Here is a 27993-nt window from a genome sequence, read left to right as displayed (position 1 = left end):
TCTGATTATAAACATTTATTTATTAAATTTATCGAAATTTCACATACTGTATACATATATTTAAAACTATAAAAATGCTAGGAAATTATCAGTGCCCCATTGCACAGCATTAAACCATTTTTATGGGTCAAATTATAAATGAGCTTGAAAGGCAAGCAACAAATTAGAAAAATAATTACAGTTCCAAGATCATGTCTTTTTTCACATTTTTATTTTTCAGGAACGAGAGAAAAAGAATGTCATGTCTGATATATGGTAGTTTTACTTACAAGCGGAGTAAAACCGTTACTGATCAAGTTTCAATATCATTTAAATGGAGAAATGAGTAGAAAAACCAGGGGCCTCCTTTGGAAAATCATAATATCTAATTTCAAATATATGCACCAGAGTGTACATAAATTCAGATATATACACAAGAGTGCCAACATTCTGAGTTTAGGGCCATGTACCTAGCAACATACCTGCTACACAGAAAGTGCTAAACAAATGTCCATGGGATAAATGAACGAGTACCATTCTTTGCACAGCCTGGCAGGGCAGGTTATCATGAAAATATTCACACTAGTTTGTTAGTTTTTTAAATTTTCTTTTTTTCAGTGTAACAGGCATGCACATCATACTAAAGGCTTGGCCTGTTACTGTTTTTCAGGAGCTCATGCATGTTCATCGAATAGGATCAAGTAGTTTGGAACTCGAGTTTAAGGACAGGAATACATTAGTTTTAAGTGTATGGTTATATGGAAAGCTAGATAGTGTCAGATTCTCCTTCCAGGTAACCTTGGTTAGACTCTAATGAGTAATACCCTCTTCCTACTCTTTGGACACAGTATGTCTAGCCTGCTAATCACCTAAGACATAATAAGCAAAACATGAATCATACTGAGAAAAAGCACTGCTAACTGGTTTATCAATTATATAACAAGGCTGAGGCTGCATGCAGTATAATTCCTTTCCACTTCTCTAAAATGTCTTTTAACCTATTAAAGAAAATTGGACTTCCCTAAACCACAATTTACATTTTACAACAATCTTTAAGGAAAAAAGTTAATAGTCACCAACTCCAGCACAGCGTACACAAAGGGCACTGAAGCTGTTGGTCAGAAATAAGGCTGAAGATCTAAAGAATTCCTGGTTTGTCCTCTAGCAGTGGATTTTTTTCCTGGTTTCCCAGGAAGGACATGGCCTTTGCATGGTTGAAGAAAACACTCAGACTTTTTTTGCCTTTGACCATGATCCCAGTTCTGTTTTCTATTGGTTTATATTCCTTGTGTTTTCTGAAAAAGCAATGTATTAGACAGGTATTTAAAAATCTCCAGCTGGAATTATGTTACTTTCTGTAATCTTTTACATGCCAAGTACAAATGGGTTAATTCCATTTAACATACTCTATGGCTTCTGAGACATTAATGTCTTATGCAAACATTGCTATTTTCTTTTCTTCATGCAAGAAATGTGCATGCTTACTATAATTTAAGATTATATGTTAAACACTAAGCTGACACAATTTTGTAAAGTCACTGGCATCTGGAACCATTTTTAAAATTTACAAAAATGCAGCAAAATTAATAGTCTAGTTTGGTATTTACTATTCAATGGAAGACTGTCATCCTCCACACAAAATGTTTAAAAGGAAAAAAGGGAAAATGTGTGCAGATATTGTACAGAAATATGCTATTTATCTTTGACAATATACTATATGATTTGAAGTGTCAGGAAGAGCAAGAGCAACTTACCTGTACACCAAAAGGGCAATCACAGTGACAAACATGGTCAGGCAGCCAGCGGAGACCAGGGCACCATATGCCACTTGTAAAAGGGAGGCTGGGTCTTAAAACAAGCAACATCGTATTAGTGACATCTTCCACCTGGAGGACATGCTGCTTATCATGTAATTAAATAAACAAGGAAGGAAGCTATTAGAAGATATATGGCTCCTTCTGGGCTTTCAGTAATCTTTCCCATTAAATAATACATGGTCTTTGGGTCAGTTTATCTTCCATTTACAGAATGAGTTAGCATGTCTGGAACACTGTGTTAAGGGCTCAAGAGAGGGATGTCACTGTCCTGAAAGATTCGATGAACTCCTACTCCCTACTTTCCAGCTGGGCTAAAATCCTGGGAATTGCCCACCTTCCCCACGTTCTTTCAAATACCCATGACCTCTACAGGGAATGTCCTTCCCCTGGCTCATCTCAGGTGTCCACTCCTTCAGGGTGCCCTCCAGACATCCATGAGGACTCTGGGTCACACCTTCCTTTGCCACTATTTTGCTTGTCTCTCCTCTCTTCATCTGCCTTGATTGCAACTTGATTGTGTTGCAATTTCTTTACATATTTCTCTCCTGCTAGACTGTGAAAACCATAAAGCAGGGATTATGTCTTCTCTGCAATCCTGGGACCCAGCACACCAACCAGCCTTATCTCTACCACCAATGTATAACCAGAGTTTATCTGTTTTCCATGTATATCATCTGCTACCATTGCAGTCCCAGGGACCAGCTGTCTCCCCTGAGAGGAACTCTTACTTGTCTACCTGCTTCCATTTCTACCTTCCAATGATCCTTACTTCACCAGGCAGTCAGAACAATCTTCTAAATGCATCAATCAGATCATGCTTCAGACCTGCCAGTGGCACCTATTAAGCACAAAATAAAACCCAATCCCTACCAGTGGCCTGCAAGGATCTAAAATGGGGGGCTCATTCTTGAAATTTGGGTCTCAGTGCAGCTGTTCCAAGCGGTAGCTGCCAGGTCACTCTCCACACCCTGACCTTGCTTTATTTTCTTCATCATATGATCATTTTTGTTTATTGTCTGTTTCTTCTCACAAAAGAAGGGGCCTATGCCCTCTTGTTCCCCACTCTGTCTAGAACTGTCTATCTTGTGCGTACAGCTCTGCTCTGCTGGGCATGGAGTAGATGCTCAGTGAATATTTGCTGAAAGAATTGCAGGTACTTCATGAAACGTTCATTGAATCAATGAATAAAAGTCATTTCAGCAAAAGTATATGGGTTTACTTTTGAACGGTGATCTTTTTCTGAAATGGCGACTTGGAAACTCAAGTCATCAGTTACAACCCCACTGGATTAAAAGCTTTCTGAGTTTACTTTATTTGGATTTGAAAATGTCTCAGGTCACACCTAAAGTTATCACTCCCTTCAGAAGAATCAAAGGAAAGCAAATATCTAAACATCTAATCCAGGTAAGAGTGGTTTGTCAGCAGGGAGGGAGCTTCAGAGAATGGGTGATTACTTTAAAGGCAGTTCTAAAAAAAACCTACAATGGCACGGGAGGAATAACACAGTGGTGCCTGGAGGTGGCAGCATTGCTGATCCGTGCCCGCTGGGGTACACAGGCTCTGGCTGCCTCTTTCCACCCCGAGTCCCCAGCTCTCTACCTCAGGCCCCAAGAAGCAAGGTACCTTTGTATCCTTGTTTTTAAATCTGCACCTTGGATCTTACACATATACACATGATTATATGTATAATTACTTAAGCTTTTCTTTCAATGAGTTTAAAGCTATCTTTCACATGGTTAATGAATAAATATATGTTTAAGTATATTTTGCCTTCTGATATAGGATCCCAGTCCAAAGGAGTTATTTGTGAGTTAGTCATGAGATAGTACCTGACAAAACTCAAATTTTGAAGAGCAAAATACAGGCACACCTCAGAGATACTGAGGATTTGGTTCCAGACCACCACCATAAGGGAATAGTGCAGTAGAGTGAGTAAAATGTATTTTTGGTTTCTCGGTGCATATAAAAGTCATGTTGATACTATACTGTAATCTATTAAGTATGCAATAGTATCATGTCTAAAAAAACAATGTACTTGCCTTAATTTAAAAATAAACTTGTAAAAAATGCTGACCATCACCTGAGTTTTCAGCAATCATGGTCCCTGATCACAGATCACCAAATGTAATAATGAAAAAGCGTGAAATATTGCATGAATTATGAAAATGTGACACAGAGGCATGCAGTGAACAAATACTGTTGGAAAAATGGTACCAAGAGATGTGACCAACACAGGGTTACCATAAACCTTCAATTTGTGAAAAACACAGTATCTATGAAGTGCAATAAAGTGAAATGCAATAGAACAAGGTACGCCTCTAAGTGCTGTAATGCACACACAATCTGATTATTCCCTTCCATCCGGCCATGTAGAACTTCTAAGAGATAAAGCAGTATCTTACAAAAGTTGGTTTTAGGTGAAATTCAGTTAGGGTCACCGGAATCCTATTTTGGGGGTTAGTGACGATTGGAAGCCACCAGTAAATGAAAATTTCTCAATGAAATTCCTTAGTCCATTTTGTTAACATTTTACCTCTGTCCAAGGGAGTTAAAGAGTAGTTTTTCTGCTGAACATCTGAGGACTAAATAAGGTAGTTTGTTCCATCTCAGTGTAATGGTTGGTAGGATTTGGAAAAGGGGAAGAGAGGACACATGTAAGCTATAGGAAGCCAAGACTCCACTGGGTTTCTCATTTCCCTTCTTGTTTCTTGTCTTTGCCCAGGTAGACTCTAATGACACATGATACCAGCCTCCCCTTTGTGATAGTTTAATTGGAGAACATTGTTATTTTTTGATATCAGGCTTTACATTTTCCCCTTCAAATACAAATTTATTTGAGCATATGGTGATCATGTCCCATTATTACCGGTTCATGATCACAGCTGAATATTTTTATCAAAAGGCTTTTCTTTGGCCACCATTCTCTCTCTCATGCCTTCCCTGAGTTGATTTGCTGTTGGATTTAATGCCAGTTCTCAAATCTACATTGACAATAGTTCAATGAATTCTGCACTAAAATAGAATTAAACATTGATTGTAAAGTCTCATGTGTTTTAGGATTGGACACGTACATTATCTGCAATAAGGAATGCTCATACGACACAAACCAAAACTCACCTCTGCCAGGAACAGAGACACGGGTGCTTGTGAGAGCCAGACTTGTTCCATCACCCAGTGTGAGGTTCACACAGTATGTCCCAGACCCGCCAAAGGCCCTCCTCACGGTCAGGAAGCACACGTCACCGAAGTCCTCGTCCACGGGGTCGCACTCTGTATTCTGGGTGATCCGGCAGGTGGGGTCGGAGATTACAGTACAGACCTCCGTGGGAGTGCTGAGCACCAATGGCACCGACATAGGGGAATCTAGTATCAGTTTAACAGGGAAACAGGCTCTCTCCTTGCCTAGCCCCACAGCTTCATTCTTTCAGGCAGGTTTTTCTCTATTTTCTGTCATCCTCATTTCACTCCTCTCTCCCAGCTGGAGAGCTTCTTACCTATTCCTTTTTCTCAAATAAGACCACATTTTTATACCATTCCATTCTCTTGATTAATCTGAACATTTCCATAAATACATTTAATTCACTTTATTATATGCAAATTAGGCAATACATTAACATATTGGTTAACCGGTATAGTATTTTTATATTAATTTGCATTTAGTCTATCACATATAGTTATAACCAAACCAAACTATATAATGCGTTAGGAATGCTTTGTAAATTATAAAGAGGGCCAGGATTATGAGGCACTGCTATTAATAACACCAGGACACAGCCATTCCGCACTGGCTTCCTGTCACTCTGGAGGAGCCTCAGAGCTTAAAGAGGGGCTCTGAGCCAGACCACAGCCTGTGAACTGTGCTCTGCTGGGTACCTGCTGTCTACAACGGCAAGTTCTATAATCACCATGTCTCAGTGACCCCCACCTGTAAAATGAGGACTTGGTATGAGAACTGAGGTAAAACATGTAAGAATGTGGAAAGTATACAATCAATAATTATTATTCAACTTCCTCAACTCTAGCAAAACAAGGACAAATACTTCAGAGCTCCTGGGAGCGTCTTTCCTTGTGGCTTAGTGATGAGCTAGGAATTTAAATCAACTTAGAAGGGGAGATGGATGTTACCCCAGGCCTGTTTCTCTGATGTGATGTACTCACATCCCTTGGCAGGTGACGACAAGATCCATCAGGGAGTCTCCAGTCTGTGGCGCAGGCACCAGAACATCTCTCACCTGGATGATGTTAACCTCTGGAATTCCCTCTAACAAAACAACCCCCAGAGAAAAACGCATCAAAATACAATAGAAACCAAACCAAACCACCTGTTAACCAATCAGAAGGCCAAAAAAATGGAGACAGCCTTCCTGCCACACCAGATTGGGCCTGCACCCCATAGCTTAGGTATGTGCCCATGCAGCATTTTCAAGGTCAAATTGAACTGCTCTTCAGTCCAATCTAGCTCTTTATTCCTGGAACCTGTATGTATGAGTCAGGACACAGGTTGGGCTTCCGCAGCACCACCTTCTCTCCCGGGTGCCTGCGGCCAGCGCCCAAACCACACAGCTGTATGTGGCAGCCCTTTCATTCCCCTTTCTTACACACAAGAAGGGTGACTCTGTGAAATTAGCTAGGGGATGAAAAGAGGAAGTTGTGGGAACTTGTTACTGGCCTGCCTTCAAGGCACATTCATTCAGATTTCTGGGGTGCACAGGGCAGGGGGTCCAGACCCCAGGCAGACTCATTAGTATGTGGCTCATTTCCACCAGGGTGTCAAAGGAAGGATGGAATAGGCAGGTGGGAATCTAGAAACTAGGAGAGTTTTTGCTCGTGTATGTGTGATATCCCCTGGGACAGACAGTGGGTGGCCCAGCTCCCCACCCCCACCTCTCCAGGATCAGCGAAGTAGGTAGGTGGTCTAAGGTGGCTTCTAACAACCTTCCTCCTCTGGTCTTACCTACAATTGTGATGGTGGCTTTAAAGTAACCATATCTGTTAATCTGGCAGTTTTCATTGAGAACGTCCCTCAGCTCCATGGCAGTATCAGCAGCAGGTACTGGGGAGTTTGAATAACGAGATTTTAGATAAGTTGCTGAGAATGTAAAAGATGTACATGGTATAACCAAAAATCTAAACATTGGTCTTCTTGCTCTTTAGAAAAAACCCCAACAATTCTATACTATGAAATTGCTGCAGCAATTTGAACTAAATATGTAATGATCCATATAGATGTGAGAGCTATAAGGTATTATGATTGTTCAATTATGCAAGTAAATACAAACCCATATCCTATTTAAACAAAGGAAGCAAATGAAAGGTAGAGCCCATATTAAAATGTGTGATACAACAATCATGATGATATGAAGCAGGCCATCATTGATAAATTCATATTTTAATTTTGGAGGCAGGTATTCTGGGCTCAAATTCCAAGCCCTACAATTTTAAAAGCTCTAATTAAGGTGTTGGTGTTCCTTTAACAAGATAAAAAGACTGGAAAGAAAATATGGCACTGAAATATTATTCTTAAATTTCAAAAGGCATGTAAAATGGACCCCATTTGGGGGGAAGAGCATCAAAGTTTTTTAAGAGCTGCATCTCTAACACGGGGACCCGTAAGTATGAAGCTGGTTGGAGATTTCTCCAGAGCCCCTCAGCTCCCTTAGTGGGTGAGCATGCCCTGTGACCTCCTTATCAGAGCAGTGCTCATGGCTTCTGTGGAAACAAGTGCTCCAAGGTGCACACTTTGGGAGACGCTGCCTGGGTAAAGCCCAGAAAGGTACCGATGTCCTGTCAGATGCACACACAGTGGTTTATATCAGCAGGATTAGCTGTGGCAGGCCTTTGCAAATGTCCTGAGTTTCATGGTGGTCCTTTGGAAATCACAGGATTTATGTAATTTCTGCCCTGGGATTTAATTGATGTGCTCTGCAGCAATAGATTTGTTTGTGCAGTGTATTAGAGATAGCTGGCTCTTCCCAGAAAACTAGAAATCGCCTTCTTTTGAAGTTTTTTACAGGCAGAGTTTAGCTGTCAAGTTAGATCATGATCCTACCTTATCTATTTACTCACTTCTCTCAACTTCCTAGGGAAGTCAGAAAGTGCTACTTCTAGAGAAATCTGGCTCTGCACCTACAGTGAGATTGACAGAAGGGCTAAGCAATCTTCAGTCATAAATCAGCTAGAACTGTGGGAAGCCAGAAAACCTGAATGAAACATCAAAATGTTTTTATTTTAACCATTTGGGGAGAAAGCCACCTAAAATATAGTGGACTTTTCTCTGTCTTACTTAATTAATTATTTTTATTGAAGTATAGTTGATACAAATTATATTGATTTCAAGTACACAACACAATGATTTGACAGTAATCTACATTAAATGTTCACCCCAATTAGTGTAGTTAGTCTCTGTCAACAGAGAAGGGTATTACAATTACGCTGAAACTGCTGAAGTTTGAACTGTGTAATGATTCATACAGCTGTGAGAATCCATTTACATAAAAATAAAGATAGCAAACCCTATGTATTTATACAATATACTTACAAATGCTTAGAAAAAGACCTAGAAAGAAACACTCCCAACTATTAACAGGGTTTAACTCTTGGGAGGAGAGTGTGAATAGACACTTTCACTTTTATTCTAGACTTCTCTCGTTTTAATTTTTACTACGGAATATGAATTGTAGTTTTATAATTTAAAATATTTCAAAAAGAATCAAAATCAGTTATCACTTATCGTGTCTTGATTTAATTAAGATCTCATTTTAGTAATAACGCACTACTATAGCAGTTAATTATTTATAATGGGTTTTGGTAAAAACAATTCCAAGTCCAGACATCACGAGTGTTCCTTCTGGGCTTGGTGATGGTGCCCTCTTGTGACCAATGCGAGGATATCACTCTGTTACCATCCCCTGAACCCTGAGGTGCAAAGGTGTACTAATGGCTGAGTGTGGTAGGATGTGGAATTGGACAGAAGCTCTTTCCCAGAGTAGACTCTTAAGAACTTCCTGAAAGTCATCACTTACTATTAGTAGAGGGTGGGATTTAATTAATTATACCTTCTATCCAGAATAATTTTAAAGTCTAGAGTCTTTCCCTCTTGCTAGCCAAGAAATACTCTCAAAATACATTCTTTTGGAAACTCCTTTCATATGGTTGTGTTTTCATGTGCTACTTGATAGATGTGGGCAGGGTAGGGAGGAGAATGGAAGTGGGGAGAAATGTGGGAGGGGCAGGCAGGAAGGCACGCGGGGCCTGAATGTTTATAAGGGGCCCATGTGTCTGCTCATAGCTAGAAAAATGGGATACAGATATGTGGCACTAAAAGGGGGAAAGATCTGCACAACAGTGAGGGCCAGTGCAAACTAGAACAGGCAAAGAGCTGTATACAAGTCACCAAATTCTATTTGCAAAGTGACTTCAAACATATTTTACCTTCTATATCCTAACAGCTTAAAATGGTGATGAAATGGCTTAAAAAATTCACCAGATACAAAATGGAGACACTGCAGAGTCTCTACACAATACTTTAAACTAGGAATCTAATAATGTAACCTACATGAATATATATATGTATGTGTGTATATATATGTATTTATGTGTGTGTGTGTGTGTATATATATATATTTAGCTTTTCAATCCCACCTCAAAGATCACTCAGAAAGCACTTACGTAAAGGAAGGGTGGCATTTGGAGGACTGGGTGTAGGCAAAGCACAGGGTCCAGGCACCACAGCTTGCACAGTAAGGTTAAGGCTGAAGGTTCCATTGAGCACATACGTGTGATTCAAAGTGGGCTTGTTGGAAACTAAAAGACCAGTATTATCTCCGAAGTTCCACTTATAGTAAATGGCAGACTGATTGAGGAAGTGACTGGGATCATGAATCAGGACATTAAATATAATGGGAATGTCCTTGAGGAAGATTTCATCAGATGAATTTCTATCATTCTTCTGGGACATAGTCACAAATAGAAGAATCTGATCTAAAAGTTATATCCAAAAAAAAGAAAGAACACATGATTGCTTGATTTTAATTGGATGGCTTCAATATGCTTTTAGGTTAACAAATTAAAACTAGGGACAATTCAGCATCATTTTCTCTTTTCTGATACAAGTTTTCTAGAGTTTTCCCCAAGTTATTCTGGAAAACACAGACATAATACAACATAATTAAATATAAACTTGGGAAGGAACCCGGATGAACTGTAGCCGAAACCAGAACACTTGTCTGTAACTCTTAACCCACTAACATCACCAGAACTAAGTGCCTCCCACTCAGCTAACTTAGAGTCCACCCCACTCACCTGTTACCACATACATGTCTTCCACTCTTGCAATGGGAACATAGGCCCATTTCTGTCTTCTATAGACAGTTACTTCCATGAGCTGAGGGCCAAGAGTCACATTGGCTGTATTTACAGAAACTCTCGCTGAGCACCGTCCCAATTTCTGGAAATACTGACCTTTGGGAGGATGGAAAATTTTAATTATTGGCTATATAACATGATCATTACAGGAAGGTATTTCTTAATGATTAGTAACTGCTGCTTAGAGCTCTGGAAAGGGAAAACTAGGATGAGGTCCTGGCTGCTTCAGAAAGGAAGATGGTGCTCATTGTTATGTAAAACCTTTTAAAACAAACCAACAGTTATATAAATGTAATTGCATATAGTTTGTTAAAATGAAAAGAGCTGGTTAGTGGGATAATACAGTTAGCCCTTTGTTTACAAACTTAGTTTTTATGAGTATGTGATTAGGCACTTTAAATATCTGTGTTTCCCACAGAAAATACATTTAATGTAATGGTGAGGTGTCCAAGGGAGTTAAAAAAATTTATCCAAAAATAGTCTTTTGTAAGAATATTACTATTTCAGCTATATTATCAAGCAGCTTTTTTTTTTTTAGGGAATGAGAATCTTCTACCTTCTAATAGTATTTGTATATAAAAATGCAGCAAGTAATGAAAAGAAAAAGAAACAGAGTGGTTCTATAAACCCATTTCTTGGACACCCTTGAGTCATTTGCTTTCTTTCTCCAACTCTAATTTAAATTTGTCACTGGCAAGCTAGTGAAAGCAATTCCTTTCCTTCAGGAGTCAGAGATGTTTTGTAAAAGTCCAACCAAGTGTGTGAAAGACGTAGACAAAGTTCCATTTCTTCCATCCTGGGTGGTGAGGGAAAGGCTTTCCATCAGGGAACACATCACGATGGTCTCTGCTGGGGCTGTTCCCCCAGTCACCGTCCTCTGTCCAGTTGTAAACATACAGCTCAGGAGAAGGAACAGTATCTAAACAAAGAAAGAAGCCATGCTTGTCATCTGGGCTTAAGATGCCCAGTGCTTATCACTGAATTAAACATTTTTTCATACTTTTCACAACTATAAATATAGTTGGACAACTAAAACCCTAAGGTTCAGAATTAAGCCAACGGTACATATTTATGACTGTGCACATTCTGCATATGTTATATTTCAATAACATTTTATATAAATCAATTATTCAGGAAGGTTCAGTGTAGATTATGACAATATATGTATCTTCATATTGGGGTCTCCAAATCACAAACATATTCAAACCAAACTGAGGGACACTGTATCTTTTTTTTTGGTATGTTCTGTCTGTAGCTTTCTTTCCAGACACATTTGACATCGTGGCTCTGCACTCCTCAAGACTTTAGCACACATCTCCTAAAAATAAGGACATTCTCGTACATAACATCATTACTACTGCTACTAAGGAAGGTGCTCATACTACATTTGGCATTTTCTCTCTTCAAAAGATTCACAAATAAAAAAGAAAGGAAGGAATGGAAAGAGGGAAGGAGAAAGAGAAAAAGAAAGAGAGAGAGAAAAAAAGAGAGAAAGAGAGAGAAAGCAAGCCAGCAAACAGAAAAATGTTACAATTGTTGGATCTAGGTAGACGGTATTTGGATGCTTGGTGTACTCTGCTTTCTACAAGTCATCATCAATATCTTTTTATCTAGAACTATCCCCTCATTCCCATGATTTTTTTATTTTACTGGAATTTTTGAAGGATCTTTTTATTTATCAAGCTATTAGAGTCATTATTATTTTTATTCTTATATTGCCCCATATGGCCAATAGGAATCCCTTCAAGTTGGTTTCTGGGTTTTTGTCACATGTCCCCATCAGTCTTTGGGTATTTCCTTACCTTCTGGCACAATAAGATGTCCCAGACTCACCTGGTACTTCTGCCCTAGACTTGGAATTACCATTTCTTCCAAGATTCCTAGTTCATTTTAGTGGTAATAGATATTTTACAAAAAATTTCACAAGTCACAATGACTCTTTTATAAATGCTCAGAGGGGAGGATAAGATGGAGGCGTGAGAGGTGAGACAGAGGATTCCTCCTAAAACCACATATAATACGAAAATATAATTAATACAACTAATCCTGAAAGAGCAACAGGAAAAAGGACTATGCCAGACTGCATACACCTGGAGAAAAGAATAAACCTCATGGAACAGGGTAATGTACCAAAGCCATGGCCTGGTAGGACCCAAGCCCTTCCCCCACCCCAGCTCACCAGCAAGAGGAAGACAAATGGAGCAGGGAGGGAGTGAAGGCCTGGGACTGCTGAACACCTAGCTCTGGAGATCTGCTCTGGGAGCACAAACCTACATCTTATGGTGCTTGCATAGTGCTCTCATGATTAGGGGGTTTGGAAAGCTAAGACAGGCTGAATTCCTGGAGAGAGTGAGATTCCAGCTGCTTGTGGAAAGCAGGATTCCATATCCAGGTGCTCTGGGACAAAAGAAAGGCAGGCAGTCTGAGAGACTTCCTAACGGCAAGAGGGCTGCTAAGGGGGCAAGGATTGCACAGAGCTTATTGCTCAGGAGAAAGGACAGGTAGACAAAATTGTCCAAGTGCACTCTGCCCAGCAGGTTGGGAACTTCCACAATCTTCAGGCAGTCCAGCCCCCTGGCTGGCTACACAGCTCCAAGGCCCCCCACCATGATACACAGCCTACTGGCCTTTCTCCCTGCCAGTCCCACCTGGCTTGCAAACCAGCAAGCCCTGCCCTGGTGTTAGGCCAGACAGAGGGAAGCTCTGTCTACAGCAGCTACAAACACAAAGCATAGAGACTTATACCTCTGTGCTTGGCCCACTGGTTCTGGCAGTGGAGACAGGCATAGCAGCTGGGAAGCAGGAAACAGCTCTTTCCTTCCCCCAGGCACCAACACGCTCCCCTGTGACCCCCAACATTGTTTCAGGGGCTGAGCAGCTCCAGAGAGTAGAGCTTCTGGACACTAGAGGGCGCCACATATAAATATGAAACATCAAAGGAACCTGGTTCAAAGCAAAATTATGAACATGACACCAGAGAAAGATTCAAATGAAATTGACCTCATGAATCTTCCTGAAAGAGATTTCAAAATAAAAATCATTAACATACTCATGGAGGTACAGAAAAATATTCAAGAACCCAGGAATGAATTCTGGTTGGAGATCCAATCATTACGGAACACAGTATCAGAAATGAAACATAAAATGGAAGGTTTTAAGAGCAGATTAGATATGGTGGAGGAGACAATGAATGAAATAGAAATTAGAGAAGAGGAATATAAAGAAGCTGAGGCACAGAAAGAAAAAAGGATCTCTAAGAATGAACGAATATTGAGAGAACTGTGTGACCAATCCAAATGGAAAAATATTTGCATTGTAGGGGTACCAGAAGAAGAAGAGAGAGAAAAAAGGGATAGAAAGTGTCTTTGAGGAGGTAATTGCTGAAAACTTCCCCAATCTGGGGAAGGAGTCTCTCAGGCCATGGAGGTACACAGATCTCCCAACACAAGGGACCCAAGGAAGACAACACCAAGACATATAGTAATTAAAATGGCAAAGATCAAAGATAAAAACAGACTATTAAAAGCAGCCAGAGAGAGAAATAAGATCACATACAAAGGAAAACCCATCAGGCTATCATCAGACTTCTCAGGAGAAACCCAACTGGCCAGAAGGGAGTGGCATGATGTATTTATTGCAATGAAGCAGAAGGGCCTCAAACCAAGGATACTTTATCCAGCAAAGTTATCATTTAAATATGAAGGAGGGATTAAACAATTTCCAGATAAGCGAAAGCTGAGAGAATTTACCTCCCACAAACCATCTCTACAGTGCATTTCGGAGGGACTGCTATAGATGGAAGTGTTCCTAAGGTTTAATAGCTGTCACCAGAGGTAACAAAACCACAGTAAAGAAAGCAGAACAGTTAATTACTAAGCAAATGCAAAATTAAATCAATTACCCCCAAAGTCACATAAAGGTATAGACAAAGAGTACAGAATATGATAATATATAAAGAATGGAGGAGGAAGAAAAAAGAGGAGAAAGAAAGAACCTTTAGATTGTGTTTGTAATAGCATACTAAGTGAGTTAAGTTAGACTCTTAGATAGTAAGGAAGTTACCCTTGAACCTCTGGTAACCATGAATATAAAGCCTGCAATGGCAATAAGTACATACCTATTGATAATCACCCTAAATGTAAATGGCCTCAATGCACCAATCAGAAGACACAGCGTCACTGAATGGATAAAAAAACAAGACCCATCTATACGCTGCCTACAAGAGACTCACCTCAAACCCAAAGATATATACAGACTAAAAGTGAAGGAATGGAAAAAGACATTTCATGCAACTAATAGGGAGAAAAAAGCTGAATCTGCAGTACTTGTATCAGACAAAATAGACTTCAAAACAGTCACAAGAGACAAAGAAGGACATTATGTAATGATAAAGGGCTCAATCCAGAAAGAAGATATAACCATTATAAATATCTATGCACTCAACTCAGGAGCACCTAAATATGTGAAACAAATGCTAACAGAATTAAAAGGGGAAATAGAATGCAATGCATTCATTCTAGGAGACTTCAACACTCCACTCACTCCAAAGGACAGATCAATCAGACAGAAAATTAGTAAGGAGACAGAGTCACTGAACAACACATTAGAACAGATGGAACTAACAGACATCTAGAGAACTCTACACCCAAAAGCAGCAGAATACACATTCATCTTAATTGCACACAGAACATTTTCAAGAATAGACCATATACTAGGCCAGAAAAAGAGCCTTGGTAAATTCAAAAAGATTGAAACTGTACCAACCAGTTTCTCAGACCACAAAGGTATGAAATTAGAAATAAATTACCAAAGAAAATGAAAAATCCCACAAACACATGGAGGCTTCACAACATGCTCATAAATAACCAATGGATCAATGACCAAATAAAAGCAGAGATCAAGTAATATATAGAGACAAATGACAACAATAATTCAAAACTACAAAATCCGTGGGATGCAGCCAAGGCTGTGCTAAGAGGAAAGTATATTGCAATACAGGCCTACCTCAGGAAAGAAGAACAATCCCATGTAAACAGTCTAAACTCACAATTAATGAAACTAGAAAAAGAAAAACAAATGAAGCCCAAAGTCAGTAGAAGGAGGGACATAATGAAGATTAGAGCATAAATAAATAAAATTAAGAATAAAACAATAGAAAGAATAAATGAAAGCAAGAGCTGGTTCTTTGAGAAAATAAGCAAAATAGATAAACCCATAGCCAGACTCATCAAGAAAAAAAGAGATTCTACACACATAAACAGAATCAGAAATGAGAAGGGAAAAAAATCACTAGGGACACCACAGAAATACAAAGAATTATTAGAGAATACTATGAAAAATTATATGCTAACAAACTGGACAACCTAGAAAAAATGGACAACTTTCTAGAAAATACAACCTTCCAAGGATGACACAGAAAGAAACAGAAAATCTGAACAGACCAATTAACAGCAACAAAATTGAATTGGTAATCAAAAACTACCTAAGAACAAAACCCCTGGACCAAATGGCTTCCCTGGACCAGATGGCTTCACCCTGAATTTTATCAAACATTTAGTGAAGACCTAATAGTTATCCTCCTTAAAATTTTCCGAAAAGTATAAGAGGGAATACTCCAAACTCATTCTATGAGGCCAGCATCACTCTAATACCAAAACCAGGCAAAGACACCACAAAAAAATAAAATTACAGACCAATATCCCTGATGAACATAGATGCAAAAATACTCAACAAAATATTAGCAAACTGAATTCAAAAATACATCAGAAAGATCATTCATCATGGTCAAGAAGGATTTATTCCAGGGATGCAGGGATGGTACAACATTCAAAAATCCATCAACATCATCCACCACATCAACAAAAAGAAGGACAAAAACCACATGATCATCTCCATAGATGCTGAAAAAGCATTCGACAAAATTCAACATCTATTCATGATAATAACTCTCAACAAAATGGGTATAGAGGCAAGTTCCTCAACATAATAAAGGCCATATATGACAAACCCACAGCCAACATTATACTTAACAGCAAGAAGCTGAAAGCTTTTCCTTTAAGATTGGGAACAAGACAAGGACGCCCACTTTCCCCACTTCTATTTAACATAGTACTGGAGGTCCTAGCCAAGGCAATCAGACAACACAGAAACAAAAGGCAACCAGACTGGCAAGGAAAAAGTTAAACTGTCCCTGTTTGCAGATGACATGATATTGTACATAAAAAACTCAAAAGAATCCACTCCAAAACTACTAGAACTAATATCTGAATTAAGCAAAGTTGCAGGATACAAAATTAATGCACAAAAATCTGTTGCATTCCTATACACTAATGATGAACTAGCAGAAAGAGAAATCAGGAAAGCAATTCCATTCAGTTGCATCAAAAAGAGTAAAATACCTAGGAATAAACCTAACCAAGGAAGTGAAAGACCTATACTCTGAAAACTACAAGACACTCATGAGAGAAATTAAAGAAGATACCAATAAATGGAAACTCATCCCACGCTCATGGATAGGAAGAATTAATATTGTCAAAATGGCCATCCTGCCTAAAGCAGTCTACAGAGTCAATGCAATTCCTATCAAAATACCAACAGCATTCTTCAATGAACTACAGTAAATCATTCTAAAATTCATGTGGAACCACAAAAGACCCCAAATAGCCAAAGCAATCCTGAAAAGGAAGACTAAATAAGGGGGAATTACACTTCCCAACCTAAAGCTTTACTACAAAGCCACAGTAATCAAGAAAATTTAGTACTGGCACAAGAACAGACCCATAGACCAACGAAACAGACTAGAGAGCCCAGATATAAACCCAACCATAAGTGGTCAAGTAATATATGATAAAGGAGTCTTGGACATACAATGGAGAAATGACAGCCTCTTCAACAACTTGTGTTGGCAAAACTGGACAGCTACAATCAAGAGAAGGAAACTGGATTATTGTTTAACCCTATAAACAAAAGTAAACTCAAAATGGATCAAAGACCTGAATGTAAGTCATGAAACCATAAAACTTTTAGAAGACAACATAGGCAAAAATCTCCTGAATATAAACATGAGCAACTTCTTTCTGAACTCATCTCCTTGAGCAAGGGCAACAAAAGCAAAAATGAACACATGGGACTACATCAAACTAAAAAGCTTCTGTAAGGCAAAGGATACCATCAACAGAACAAAAGGCAGCCTACAGTACAGGAGAATATATTCGTAAATGACATATCTGACAAGGGGTTAACATCCAAAGTATATAAAGAACTCACATGCCTCAACACCCAAAAAGCAAATAACCCTATTAAAAAATGGTTGGAGGATAAGAAGAGACAATTCTCCAAAGAAAAAATTCAGATGGCCAACAGACACATGAAAAGATGCTCCACATCACTAATCATCTGGGAAATGCAAATTAAAACCACAATGAGATATCACTTCACACCAGTAAGGATGGCCAGCATCGAAAAGACTAAGAACAACAAATGCTGGAGAGGATGCGGAGAAAGGGGAACCCTCCTACACTGCTGTTGGGAATATAAGCTAGTTCAACCATTGTAGAAAGCAATATGGAGGTTCCTCAAGAAACTAAAAATAGAAATACTATTTGACCTGGGAATCCCACTCCTTGGAATTTACCCAAAGAATACAAGTTCTCAGATTTAAAAAGACATATGCACCCTTTTGTTTATCACAGCACTATTTACAATAGCCAAGACATGGAAGCAACCTAAGTGTCCAACAGTAGATGAATGGATAAAGAAGATGTGGTACATATACACAATGGAATAGTATTCAGCCGTAAGAAAGAAACAAACCCTACCATTTGTGACAACATGGATGGAACTGGAGGATATTATGCTCAGTGAAATAAGCCCAGAAGAGAAAGACAAGTGCCAAATGATTTCCCTCATTTGTGGTGTATAACAACAAAGCAAAAGTGAAGGAACAAAACAGCAGCAGACTCACAGAACCCAAGAATGGACTAACAGTTACCAAAGGAAAAGGGACTGGGGAGGATGGGGGCAAAGGGAGAGATAACGGGAAGAAAAGGCATTACAATTAGCACACATAATGTAGGGGGTGGGCACAGGGAAGGCAGTATAACACAGAGAAGACAAGCAGTGATTCTATAGCATCTTACTACGCTGATGGACAGTGACTGTAATGGTGTATGTGGTGGGGACTTGATAATGGGGGGTCTAGTAACCATAATGTTGCTAATGTAATTGTACATTAATGATACCAAAAAAAAAAAAAACTGAAGGAACAAAACAGCAGCAGACTCACAGACTCCAAGAAGGGACTAGTGGTTACCAAAGGGGAGGGGTGTGTGAGGGTGGGTCAGGATGGAGGGAGATGGGGATTAAGGGGTACTATGTTTAGTACACATGGTGTGAGGGGTCACAGGGAAAAACAGTGTACCACAGAGAAGGTGAATCTGTGGCATCTTGCTGCACTGATGGACAGTGACTGCATTAGGGTATGGGTGGGGACTTGATAATATGAGTAAATGTAGTTACCACATTGTTTTTTCATTTGAAATCTTCATAAGAGTGTATATCAATAATACCTTAATAAAAAGTTTAAAAAGAAATGCTCAGAGGGCTAGACTGTCATTTGAAACATTCATAAGAATCAGTTTTAGAAGAGAAAAAAAACTATTAAACACTTAATTAAAATATCAAATGCTTTCTATATAGAATCTCATGTTTTCCTAACAAGATGATAAATTAATAAGGAATAAACACATCGACAGTTTAACTGATGCTTTAAATAATAAAATCAGATCGTAAGTGTATTTAATAGTCTTGCCACTGATTGAAGAATCTCAATAATTAGCTCAGAGTTTTTGAGAATGTACAATCCTAATAAGATAACTTCCCTCAGTATATTTATGTTCATTTGTGCTCTTAAACATGTACAGAAAGCTTATGTGCTTTAACTCAGAGCAAAGCAAAACCAAAATATGCACATTTTAGTATTTATGCTAGCCACACATTTGCTTAAGAAATACTTGTGAAAAGAAATCAATCTGGTCAGTAAATATCTGTCAAATAAGCGATTCTTTGAATAGCCAAATAATTCCAAATAGTAAAACCAAAATCTGGCAGTCAACAAGGTATGCTCTGTCTAATCAACTGGACAGTAAGAAAAAGCTGAGTGTAACATAAAAATGTACCTTTTAAAGAGGGTTCCTAGCCACAGAGCCACCAGTCTGCTGACAGGGGTCTGGCTAACATTGATGTTGATGAATGCACTGGGTGGAACCACACACTCACCCTCCCTGTCATCCAACTTGAGGAGGGGCTGACCTGGGATGATAACATCATCTTGCATTTACAGAAGTCCCTGTGAGCATCAAGGTTTATGAGATGTGTCTCCAGTAGTGAGGAGAACTAGTGTGCTCTTGGGACATGAGTAACATTCCTTACCATTTCCGCAGTTCCTCTCATAGACTATGTTGCCGTCGGCATCTTCCTTTTGGCATCTGGGGAATACCAAGTTCACCACGAACGTTATAGTTGAGCCCACCAATGCTGGTGAATCACTGGTCAGAACTGCCTGCACATGGCCTCCTAGGGCAGAGACATGCAGAGCTCAATGATCAAGCATCTCTTTTTCCTTTCACTGATAAATAAAGTTAAATTTACTAATAAGGACCATATGCAGCTTTATGATAAATTCATTTATTTTCTGGATTCCTAACTTTTGCTTTCAGAGTACAATATTTTAGAGGACAAAAAAAATCAGACCAAATAAAGAATTCTGTAACCACAGAAGGAACATTTAACTAAAATAATTTTAAAAATTTTAGTTGGATGGAGACAAGTATTTAAGGTTTGTATTTTTATATCTCAAAACCGAAGACTGAAGGATTCATTCTTCCCTTTGAATGGAAAGATACTTGCTTTCCAACAAACCATACTTTTGAGATCAAACACTTCTCTGGAATCTCATCTTATAAAGATGACCATTCCCATATTAGTTCAGACCATACTGCTCATCTCCAAAATCTTCCAAGATTTACAAACTTGTAAATTTCTAAGGGAATTAAACTTTTATTTTGTTGGCTTAGAAAGTGATAATGTTGAGGTAAAGGAAATATTGCCAAATCCAGGGACCTTCCTTTGGTCAGTAGTGTGCCGTCACTCACAGAAGCAATGTAAGCCAAGTGATCTCCCAAGCCTACAGTCTGTAAGACTAACTTCAGTGGGACATGACAGTTATTTGGGTTGAATCTTTGAATTTACCTTTCCAGTAGTTTTTCCACCTTGAGTCTCCCCTCTTCCACACTGGATAGAGTTTTTCATCCCAGTCATTTTGATCTGAAGACCAACCATTTAATTGGTTATGCTCCCTCATATAACCAGTTCTTTCATTGCTCAGCACATCATGAAACTCTATAACATTCAAAAAACAAATTATTTTGTCCACTCCATTCCTCATTTAGTATTTACCTAATAATAGTTAAAGCAACTTTTCATTTCATATGGTTAGAAAATACATAATAGTTCTAATACATCAAGCAAATGGGAAGTTTTTTAAAATGTCTAGTAGAAATGCCTTAAATACAAGTATTCAGATCCTATTGCTTTATGTGCTTTAAATTAATGAAGGGAAAATTTTGAAAGTTGGTATTTCTTAGCCATAATTTTGTTTCTTAATACATAACCTCTGAATAGGGCGCTCATTAGGAAATAAGTGTCATTAGGAAATCACTGATGCCAATAATATTTACACCACCAGTTTTTGCATCTTTTCCCATTCTGAACTGTTCAGTTGGCTAAAGGAGTGCTAGCCTCAGGAATGCCTCTAGGATACCAAGAGATGCATACCAGTACTGAAGAGTACTGTTAAACAATGTCATTTTTTAAATGGCTGAGCATATGGTCTGTCTTGGTGAATGTTCTACAGATACTTATGTTGTCTACAAAAGAGTGTTTTTTTAATGTCATTTATGTCAAGGTGGCTGATAGTGTTTTCTGAGTCTTCTATATGCCTGTTGATTTTCTATTTGTTATTTCAATTACTGAGATAAGAATACTGAAATCTTCAATTATGGATTTGTCAATTTGCCAATTTCAGTTCTGTCAGTTTTTCCTTAATATATTTTATAGCTCTGTTTAGAATTGTGAAGTCTTCTAAACTGTTGATGGGAATGCAAATTGGTGAAGCCATTTTGGAAAGCAGTATGGAGGTTCCTCAAAAAACTAAAAATAGAAATACTATATGACCTAGTAATTCTACTTCTAGAAATTCACCCAAAGAAAACAAAATCCCTGATTCAAAAATATATATGCACCCCTATGTTTATCACTGCATTATTTACAATAGCCAAGATGTGGAAGTAACCTAAGTGTCCAGAAATAGATGAATGGATAAAGAAAATGTGGTACATATACACAACGGAATATTATTCAGTCATTAAAAAGAAACCCTGCCATTTGCAACAACATAGGTGGACCTAGAGGGTATTATGCTAAGTGAAATAAGCCAGGTGGAGAAAGACAAATAGCATATGATTTCACTTACTTATAGAACCTAAAAACAAAACAAAACAAAATGAACAAAATAGCATAGGCTCATAGAGACTGAAGTGACTGGTGCTTACCATGGTGAATGGGTGGGAGGGTGAGGAGGATAAAGGGGCACAAAAATTCTCATTCATATATAAATTGGTCATGGGAGTAGTAGTACAGCATGGAGAAGATAGCCAATGATCCTGTAACATCTTCTATTTTCACAGATAGAACTACGTTCCTGGGGGTAAGGAGTTAATAATATAGGTAACTGTTGAACCACTGGGTTGTATACTTGAGACCAATGTAAGATTGTATATAAATGATACTTCAAAAAAAAAAAAAGAATTGTTAAGTCTTCTCCATGAATTGATCTGTTTATCACAAGGAACTGACCTTTATCTCTGGTAATATTCCTTGTTCTGAAGTATACTCTAATATTAATATTTAGTGTTTAACTGGTACGTCTTTCTTCATTCTTCTAATTTTAACTTATATACATTTTTATATTTGAAATGGTTTTCTTATTGATAGCATATTTTTTTAAAAAAATAATCTGGTCCAACAATCTCTTTTATTTTGAATGCTTAGGTAATTTACATTTAATGTAATTATTGATATTGTGGGATTAAAGTGTGCCATCTTGTTTTCTATTTATCCCATCTGTTCTCTATTCCTTTTTTATTTTCCTGTATTTTTGGGATTATTTTTAGAATACATTTAATCTCCACTATTGGCTTATTAGCCATGTCTTTTTGTTTTGTTTTGTGGTTGCACCAAGGTTTATAATACTCTAGTTATTTTAAAATTATTTCCAATCTTGAATTGATGTCTTTTTGCCTTGCCTGACATCTTCAGCTGTCACGTGGTCTTGCCTCTGAGAATTGTAGCCCATGGTTGTCTACCAGAGCCATTTTCTGTCTATACTCCTCTTTTTTCCCTGTTGTAGAGCATCTATAACAGCTCAAAGTTCGGAGGCTTACTCTCCCACCTTCCCTTATAGTTTGGACAGGAGCAGATGATTAGAGCCTAGCCAATAGCAGCTGAGAGGCAATCCTTTGGGGACTTTTGGGAAAGGTTTTCCTCCTGTGTAACAAGAAACTCGTGAGAGCAAAGTCCATGTTTTCTCCAGAATTGATTTTGGAGATAGCAGTCTAATGATGTGATGGCTGGAGTTACAACAGCCCTACTTAATTATGAGAGCATGCATCTGAGGAAGCAAGACAACACACAAAGTATGTCAGAATGAAGGATAAAAAGAGTTCTTGGTGTTGTTGAGCCCTTGCCTACCTCTAGCCTGATTGAGATAGTAAATATCTTACACAATCTCAGTTGTCAATAACCCTCAGCCAGCCCCTAACCATACACTCTCATAAACTGTTCTTTCATCAATTCATATGGTCTTGTGACTTGGCCTGGCCCTGGGTACTTAGAACCAGAAATGCTGTCCTCTCTTAAGTCCTGAAAGAGCCCCTCCACAAAGTGTGGTATTTGGTAGGTGTTCAGAGAAGCCATATTAATTGGATACCACTAATCTGTCTTCTTTTCCTTCGTTCTGGTAGGTGGAAGGAGCGACATGTTGCTCCCTTCTTAAAGGCGAGGCAGATGGAATGGGAAAGAACACTGAACTGGGAGTCATAGAATCTGGTTTGTAGTCTTGGTTCTGCTACTAAACAGGCTGTGCAACTTCAGGCCATGTCTTCTCTGAGCCCTCAAATCAGACAAAATCCAAATGTCCTGTGATTTTGTGAGAGAGTGTCTGTTTCCAAACAGGAACAAAGTGACTGCAGGAAATGCATGTTTATCAATGTTTACAACTGGACATTCACTCAAACTGAGTCATAGGATGGGAGAATGTTCTATCTGGAAAGAACTTAGGTAAGTTAGTTCAAATCCCTTCATTTTATAGATAAAGAAATTCAGGCCTAGAGAAGTGATATGATTTACTCAGGGTCATCTCTGAGTAGAAATGAAGATTCACATCTTTTGATTCCCAGGTCCACCATTCCGAAACGTCTTCCTCTTGCTCAGATCCTGAGAAAAAGTCAGTGTTTCCGGAAACATAATCAAAACACTGATTTTGATTTTAAATGTTGGAAGTCAAGGAAAAATACAAACTTAAAAGGAGTGATAAGGAATAGACACAAGTCCATGGAAAAGAATAGAGAACCCAGAAATAGACTCAGAAAAATGCCCTATTGAATTTTGACAGAGATGCAAAAATAATTCAATGAAGGAAAGATAGCCTTTTCAACAAATGGTGTTACAAAAAAGTTAAAAACATGGAAAAACCTCAGGCTCTAGGCTGGGCAAGAATTTAGATTTAACATAAAAAAAAGATCCATAAAAGAAAAAGATGATAAATTTGACCTCATTACAGTAAAAACTTGTGCTCTGTCAAATACCATGTGAAGAGGATGAAAAGGCAAATTACAAACTGGGAGAAAATATGTGCAAACTGCATTTCCAATAAAGGCATATTACCTAGAATACATAAGGAATTTTTGAAACTCAATGTTAAAGGACAAATGAATTTTTTTTTAATGGGTAAAAGACTTGGGCATTTCACTGAAGAGAATGTACAGGTGGCAAAGGAACCCAGGATAAGATGTTCGATATCATTAACCAGTAGGAAAATGCATATTAAAACCACAGTGAGATATCTTTACACAACCATTAGAATGACTAAAATTAAAAATAACACATTAAATGTAGGTGAGGATGTGAAGAAACTGGATCACTCACATTGCTGGTGGAAATGTATAATGGTATAGTATATTGCCTAAGAAAGTTCGGCAGTTTCTTGTAAAACTAACATGTAATTACCATGCAACCAAGCAATTCTCCTTGGGCATTTGTCCTAGAGAAATGGAAACTTATGATTCACATAAAAACCTGTACGTGAACGTTGATAGCAGCTTTATTTGTAATAGCCCAAACTAGAACAACCCAGTGGGTGAACATGAGACTGAGGACATCCACACTATCGAATACTAGTTGATTAAAAAAAGAACAGATTATTGACATATGTAACAACTTTAACAAATCATGTTGAGTAAAAAATCCAATCCCCAAGGATTACACACTGTAATGATTCCATTTATGTAACGTTTTTGAAGTGGCAAAATTATAAAAACATTGAATTAGTGGTTGGCTGGTGGTGTGGAAAAGGAAAGTATGAGGTATCCTTGTGGTGATGGATCTGTTCTGTATTTCTACCGTATCAATGTCAACGTCCTTGTGAGAGTGTACAATAGTTTGTCAAGACATTGCCCTTGGATCAAACTGGGTACAGGGTACAGGGAGATCTCTTTGTATTATTTCTTAAAACTGAATGTGAATCTACAATGACCTCAAAATAAAAAGTCAAATTTAAAAAATAGACCCCATAGTAGCAGACTTTAAGAGAAAAAAAATAAAGGTGTATGTGGCGAGGGAATACATGAAGGCAAATGGTGTCACACCCAGTGCGACTGTGGCTTTTCCCTGTCTACTTGGGACTCCCTGCTCTGTTCACCAGCAGAGAGGTGGTGGCCAGGCAGCTTGCCAACTACTTTGTCAACACTTTCTCTTCTTTTCACCAAGGCTACAGTTGGAAAGTGGCAAAGAATCCCTCGGTGTTTGATACACTGCTAAATGCTACCCATCTGCATTTTTTCTGGTCAGAATATTTAGTCCAGGACAAGGTAAAGCCAGGAATGTAAGGTTTTGTTATATTGCCCAGTAGGCTGGGCCTCCTCAACCTCATAATCTGTTGTTCTGAGCAGAGCTAAGAGGCGCTGGGGGAAAGAAGGCTAGAATTAGGTGCATGGGTCTCCACTGACCCATCAGTCCTCTGCTCCTCCAGCTCCCAGGCTGCAGACTCCGGGGAGGCTGTCCTGGGAGGTACGCTGAGAGGAGCCAGTTGCTACCGAGCACTCTCCCACTCCACGCATCTTTTATTAACTCTCATAAGAACCCCATTACCCAGTTTTGCAAACGATGAAATGAAAGCTCGGGGGAGCTGAATCACTTACGCAGCCCCACAGCCGGCAGGCAACCCGAGTGTGCCCAACTGCAGGAAGGGGAGGGGTTGGCGTGCAAGCCTCTTTCTCCCTCTTCCCTCCTGTGTGTCCTGGGGTGAGCTACTTGTCGTCTCTGTGGCCCGGCTCCTGACTGGGAAACGGGACCGTCACAGAGCCAGCCTCTGTGTGAGCCAGGCATCTGACCCGCGGCGCTCGGGCGCGGTCCCGGCGGCCGGGCTCCCTCTGCAGGACACCGTGCCTTCGACCGCCCGCGACCCGGGAGTCGGCGGAGCGGGGTCTCCCAGGACTCGCAGGGCCCCAGCCTTCGACCTCGGTTGCTGCGAGCGGCCTGGTCCCGCCTCTGCCTCCCCCCGCCCCGCCCCACCGGGGCCCCCAGGGCCCCTTCTCAGCTCTCCAAACCCCCAACCCCGGGCCTCTCCAGCTCTGGGAAACCCGCGCGCCCCCGGCTAACAGCGGGTCCCCTCTTCCTCTCTCCACGCAGCTGTCGCCCCAAATCCCACCCCCGAGGACAACCTAATGGAAGGGCTGTTCGTTCCCTCAAGGAGCAGGAATGAAATGAGAAGGTGCACTGGCGCCCCAGGTCGCATACCAGGATTCTTCTCTCTCAGAACTGGGCCAGTCAAACAAAACCTGGACTCTTGGTTCCTACCTGCTGAAGAGGGAGCGGACCATCTACTCGGCCTAGGTACTCGCGGGAATTACCTGAGCAATGTAAGCGAGCAGCCATCCTAGAGACTGCACATGGTGGGCCGGGGGTAGATGCGGGTCCCTCCCCAGCACCTCCAGCAAGACGTCTGGCAGAATCAGGACCCCTGGACTTTGCACCCCGTGAATGTCACCACTCTGCTGGAGTGAGGTGGAGTGGCCCTTCTGGGCGATGTGCTTCTCTTTCTTCTCCCACTCCACACTAACTCTGCCTGGAGGATGAGGGCCTCCATCCCCTGGACTAAACAAGCGGCCTGCAGGCCAGTTAAGTGGTCACAACCCTGGCTTCACATTCCAAACGCAAGAGGAGCTTTTAAAACAAGGGTGCTCCTGCCTCACCCCCGGAGATCAGGGTTTCATTGACCTGGGCATCAGCGCTGTCAACAACTCTACGGCTTCCAATACGTAACTACAATAGAGAGACCAGGGCTTCAGCTCTCGGTACCCTGGCTCGAGCAGCAGCAAGCTCCTCCAAGTCCGGGAAGAACGGTCAGCTGGCTTAGCCGCTGCTTCTGGGCTGGGATGATTAGCGAGCATGTCTCTAGCGTTGTGCCCCATTTCATCTGAGCTTTCTACTCTATTGGATAGAAACCAGACAAAGTTTAGTGGGTTGCACTGCTTTGTTCTCAGGCCAGAGGCTGTTCCCCTCACACCCCCACCCTCCCACTGTCTGGCAAGAGAGGAGGTGGCAATTGTGATGGGAAAAAAAACCTCCGTAAGACAGGTGCTGTGTGGTTACTACTTTCCAAGGGTCCAAAGCAAAGAATGGAGCTGGAGGTGTTTTGCTGTAGTTTCAACATTCCCATCAGTTTCCAGAAGAAGAAATGAGTGAGCATGAACACATCCTGGGGTTTCATGAATTCCAGTTTCTGGCTCAGTGTTACCTCAGACCACATGTCGCTTCAGCCAATAGCTAGAGAACGGGTTAAACACAAATTGAGTTTACTCACGTTTGGCGGCATCCAGTGGCTGACTTGTACCCAGAAGCAGAAATCCTAGGAAACAGCATAGACGTTCCATGTTGGAGTCTCTCAGACCCGGGCACTCAAGGTTCAACTTGTAACTCCTCTGACTCCATCCGCTAAGGACAACAGTGCTTCTCTGGCCTCTGCTGTACCCTGCTCCTTACTGTAATTTAATTCAGAGCCTTGGGGCAGATCATGTGATGGTTTAAGCAGCATTGCCTGATCTGGTGTCCCGAGTTCAACCTCTTAAAACTCGTGCTTCTGACTCACTCACTCTTAGCATCTATTTATTCACTTTTCACATGCACACTGTTTCAGGGTTGTGATTCCACATTTCTAGTTAAGGGACTTCCTCTCCTGTGGACTCTATTTCAATATCCTTCACCAAGTAAGATTTCAATTTCCAACGTTATCACCTTGCTATGTTGCTGTTCCTTTACTGATTCAGCGTACCCAGCTCATGTTGAGATGTCACAGTTATGTCTCTTTCTCTTGTTATTTAGATGACCAGCACCTCCCAGTGCTACCTAATGCTTGTACATTCCCTTCCCCCAAGCGGAGAAGTAGCTCTTCAAATCACTTGAAATTGTGGATTACATACATGGATAATAGCAGAGGTTG

General features: G+C 39.9%; 1 protein-coding gene across 3 annotated transcripts; it reads right to left on the bottom strand.

Annotated features, from left to right (window-relative positions):
- GPNMB (glycoprotein nmb) lies at positions 1–27580 on the bottom strand. 3 transcript variants are annotated; one of them, XM_057504582.1, is made up of 11 exons: positions 27358–27578; positions 20409–20483; positions 19590–19733; positions 10915–11079; positions 10098–10256; positions 9465–9776; positions 6751–6849; positions 5955–6057; positions 4914–5128; positions 1734–1827; positions 1–1274 (listed from the first exon to the last, which is right to left on the bottom strand). In XM_057504582.1, the coding sequence occupies exons 1-11, from the start codon at positions 27425–27427 to the stop codon at positions 1118–1120; spliced, it is 1593 nt and encodes a 530-aa protein (XP_057360565.1). In that variant the 5' UTR covers positions 27428–27578; the 3' UTR covers positions 1–1117. The 3 variants fall into 3 exon arrangements, with proteins under 3 accessions (XP_057360565.1, XP_036733525.2, XP_036733534.2); XM_036877630.2 differs by having other exon boundaries at positions 20409–20558; positions 27358–27577; XM_036877639.2 differs by lacking the exon at positions 1734–1827 and having other exon boundaries at positions 20409–20558; positions 27358–27580.
- Positions 27581–27993: the final 413 nt, after the last annotated feature.

This window comes from Manis pentadactyla, chromosome 7, assembly GCF_030020395.1.
Source record: "Manis pentadactyla isolate mManPen7 chromosome 7, mManPen7.hap1, whole genome shotgun sequence".
Taxonomy (NCBI): domain Eukaryota; kingdom Metazoa; phylum Chordata; class Mammalia; order Pholidota; family Manidae; genus Manis; species Manis pentadactyla.
The sequence above is the reverse complement of the archived record's forward strand: the minus strand, read 5'-3'. Positions and strand labels throughout refer to the sequence as shown.

Excerpts from the sequence above, each read along its gene's own strand:
- GPNMB (XM_036877630.2), bottom strand. The coding sequence starts at position 27,427 with ATGGAACGTCTATGCTGTTTCCTAGGATTTCTGCTTCTGGGTACAAGT. Across the intron at positions 20,559-27,357 it reads GCCACTGGATGCCGCCAAAC|AGTTTCATGATGTGCTGAGC; the intron begins GTGAGTAAACTC and ends TGAATGTTATAG. Across the intron at positions 5,129-5,954 it reads GTCGTCACCTGCCAAGGGAT|CACTCCCACGGAGGTCTGTA; the intron begins GTGAGTACATCA and ends ATTGGTGCTCAG.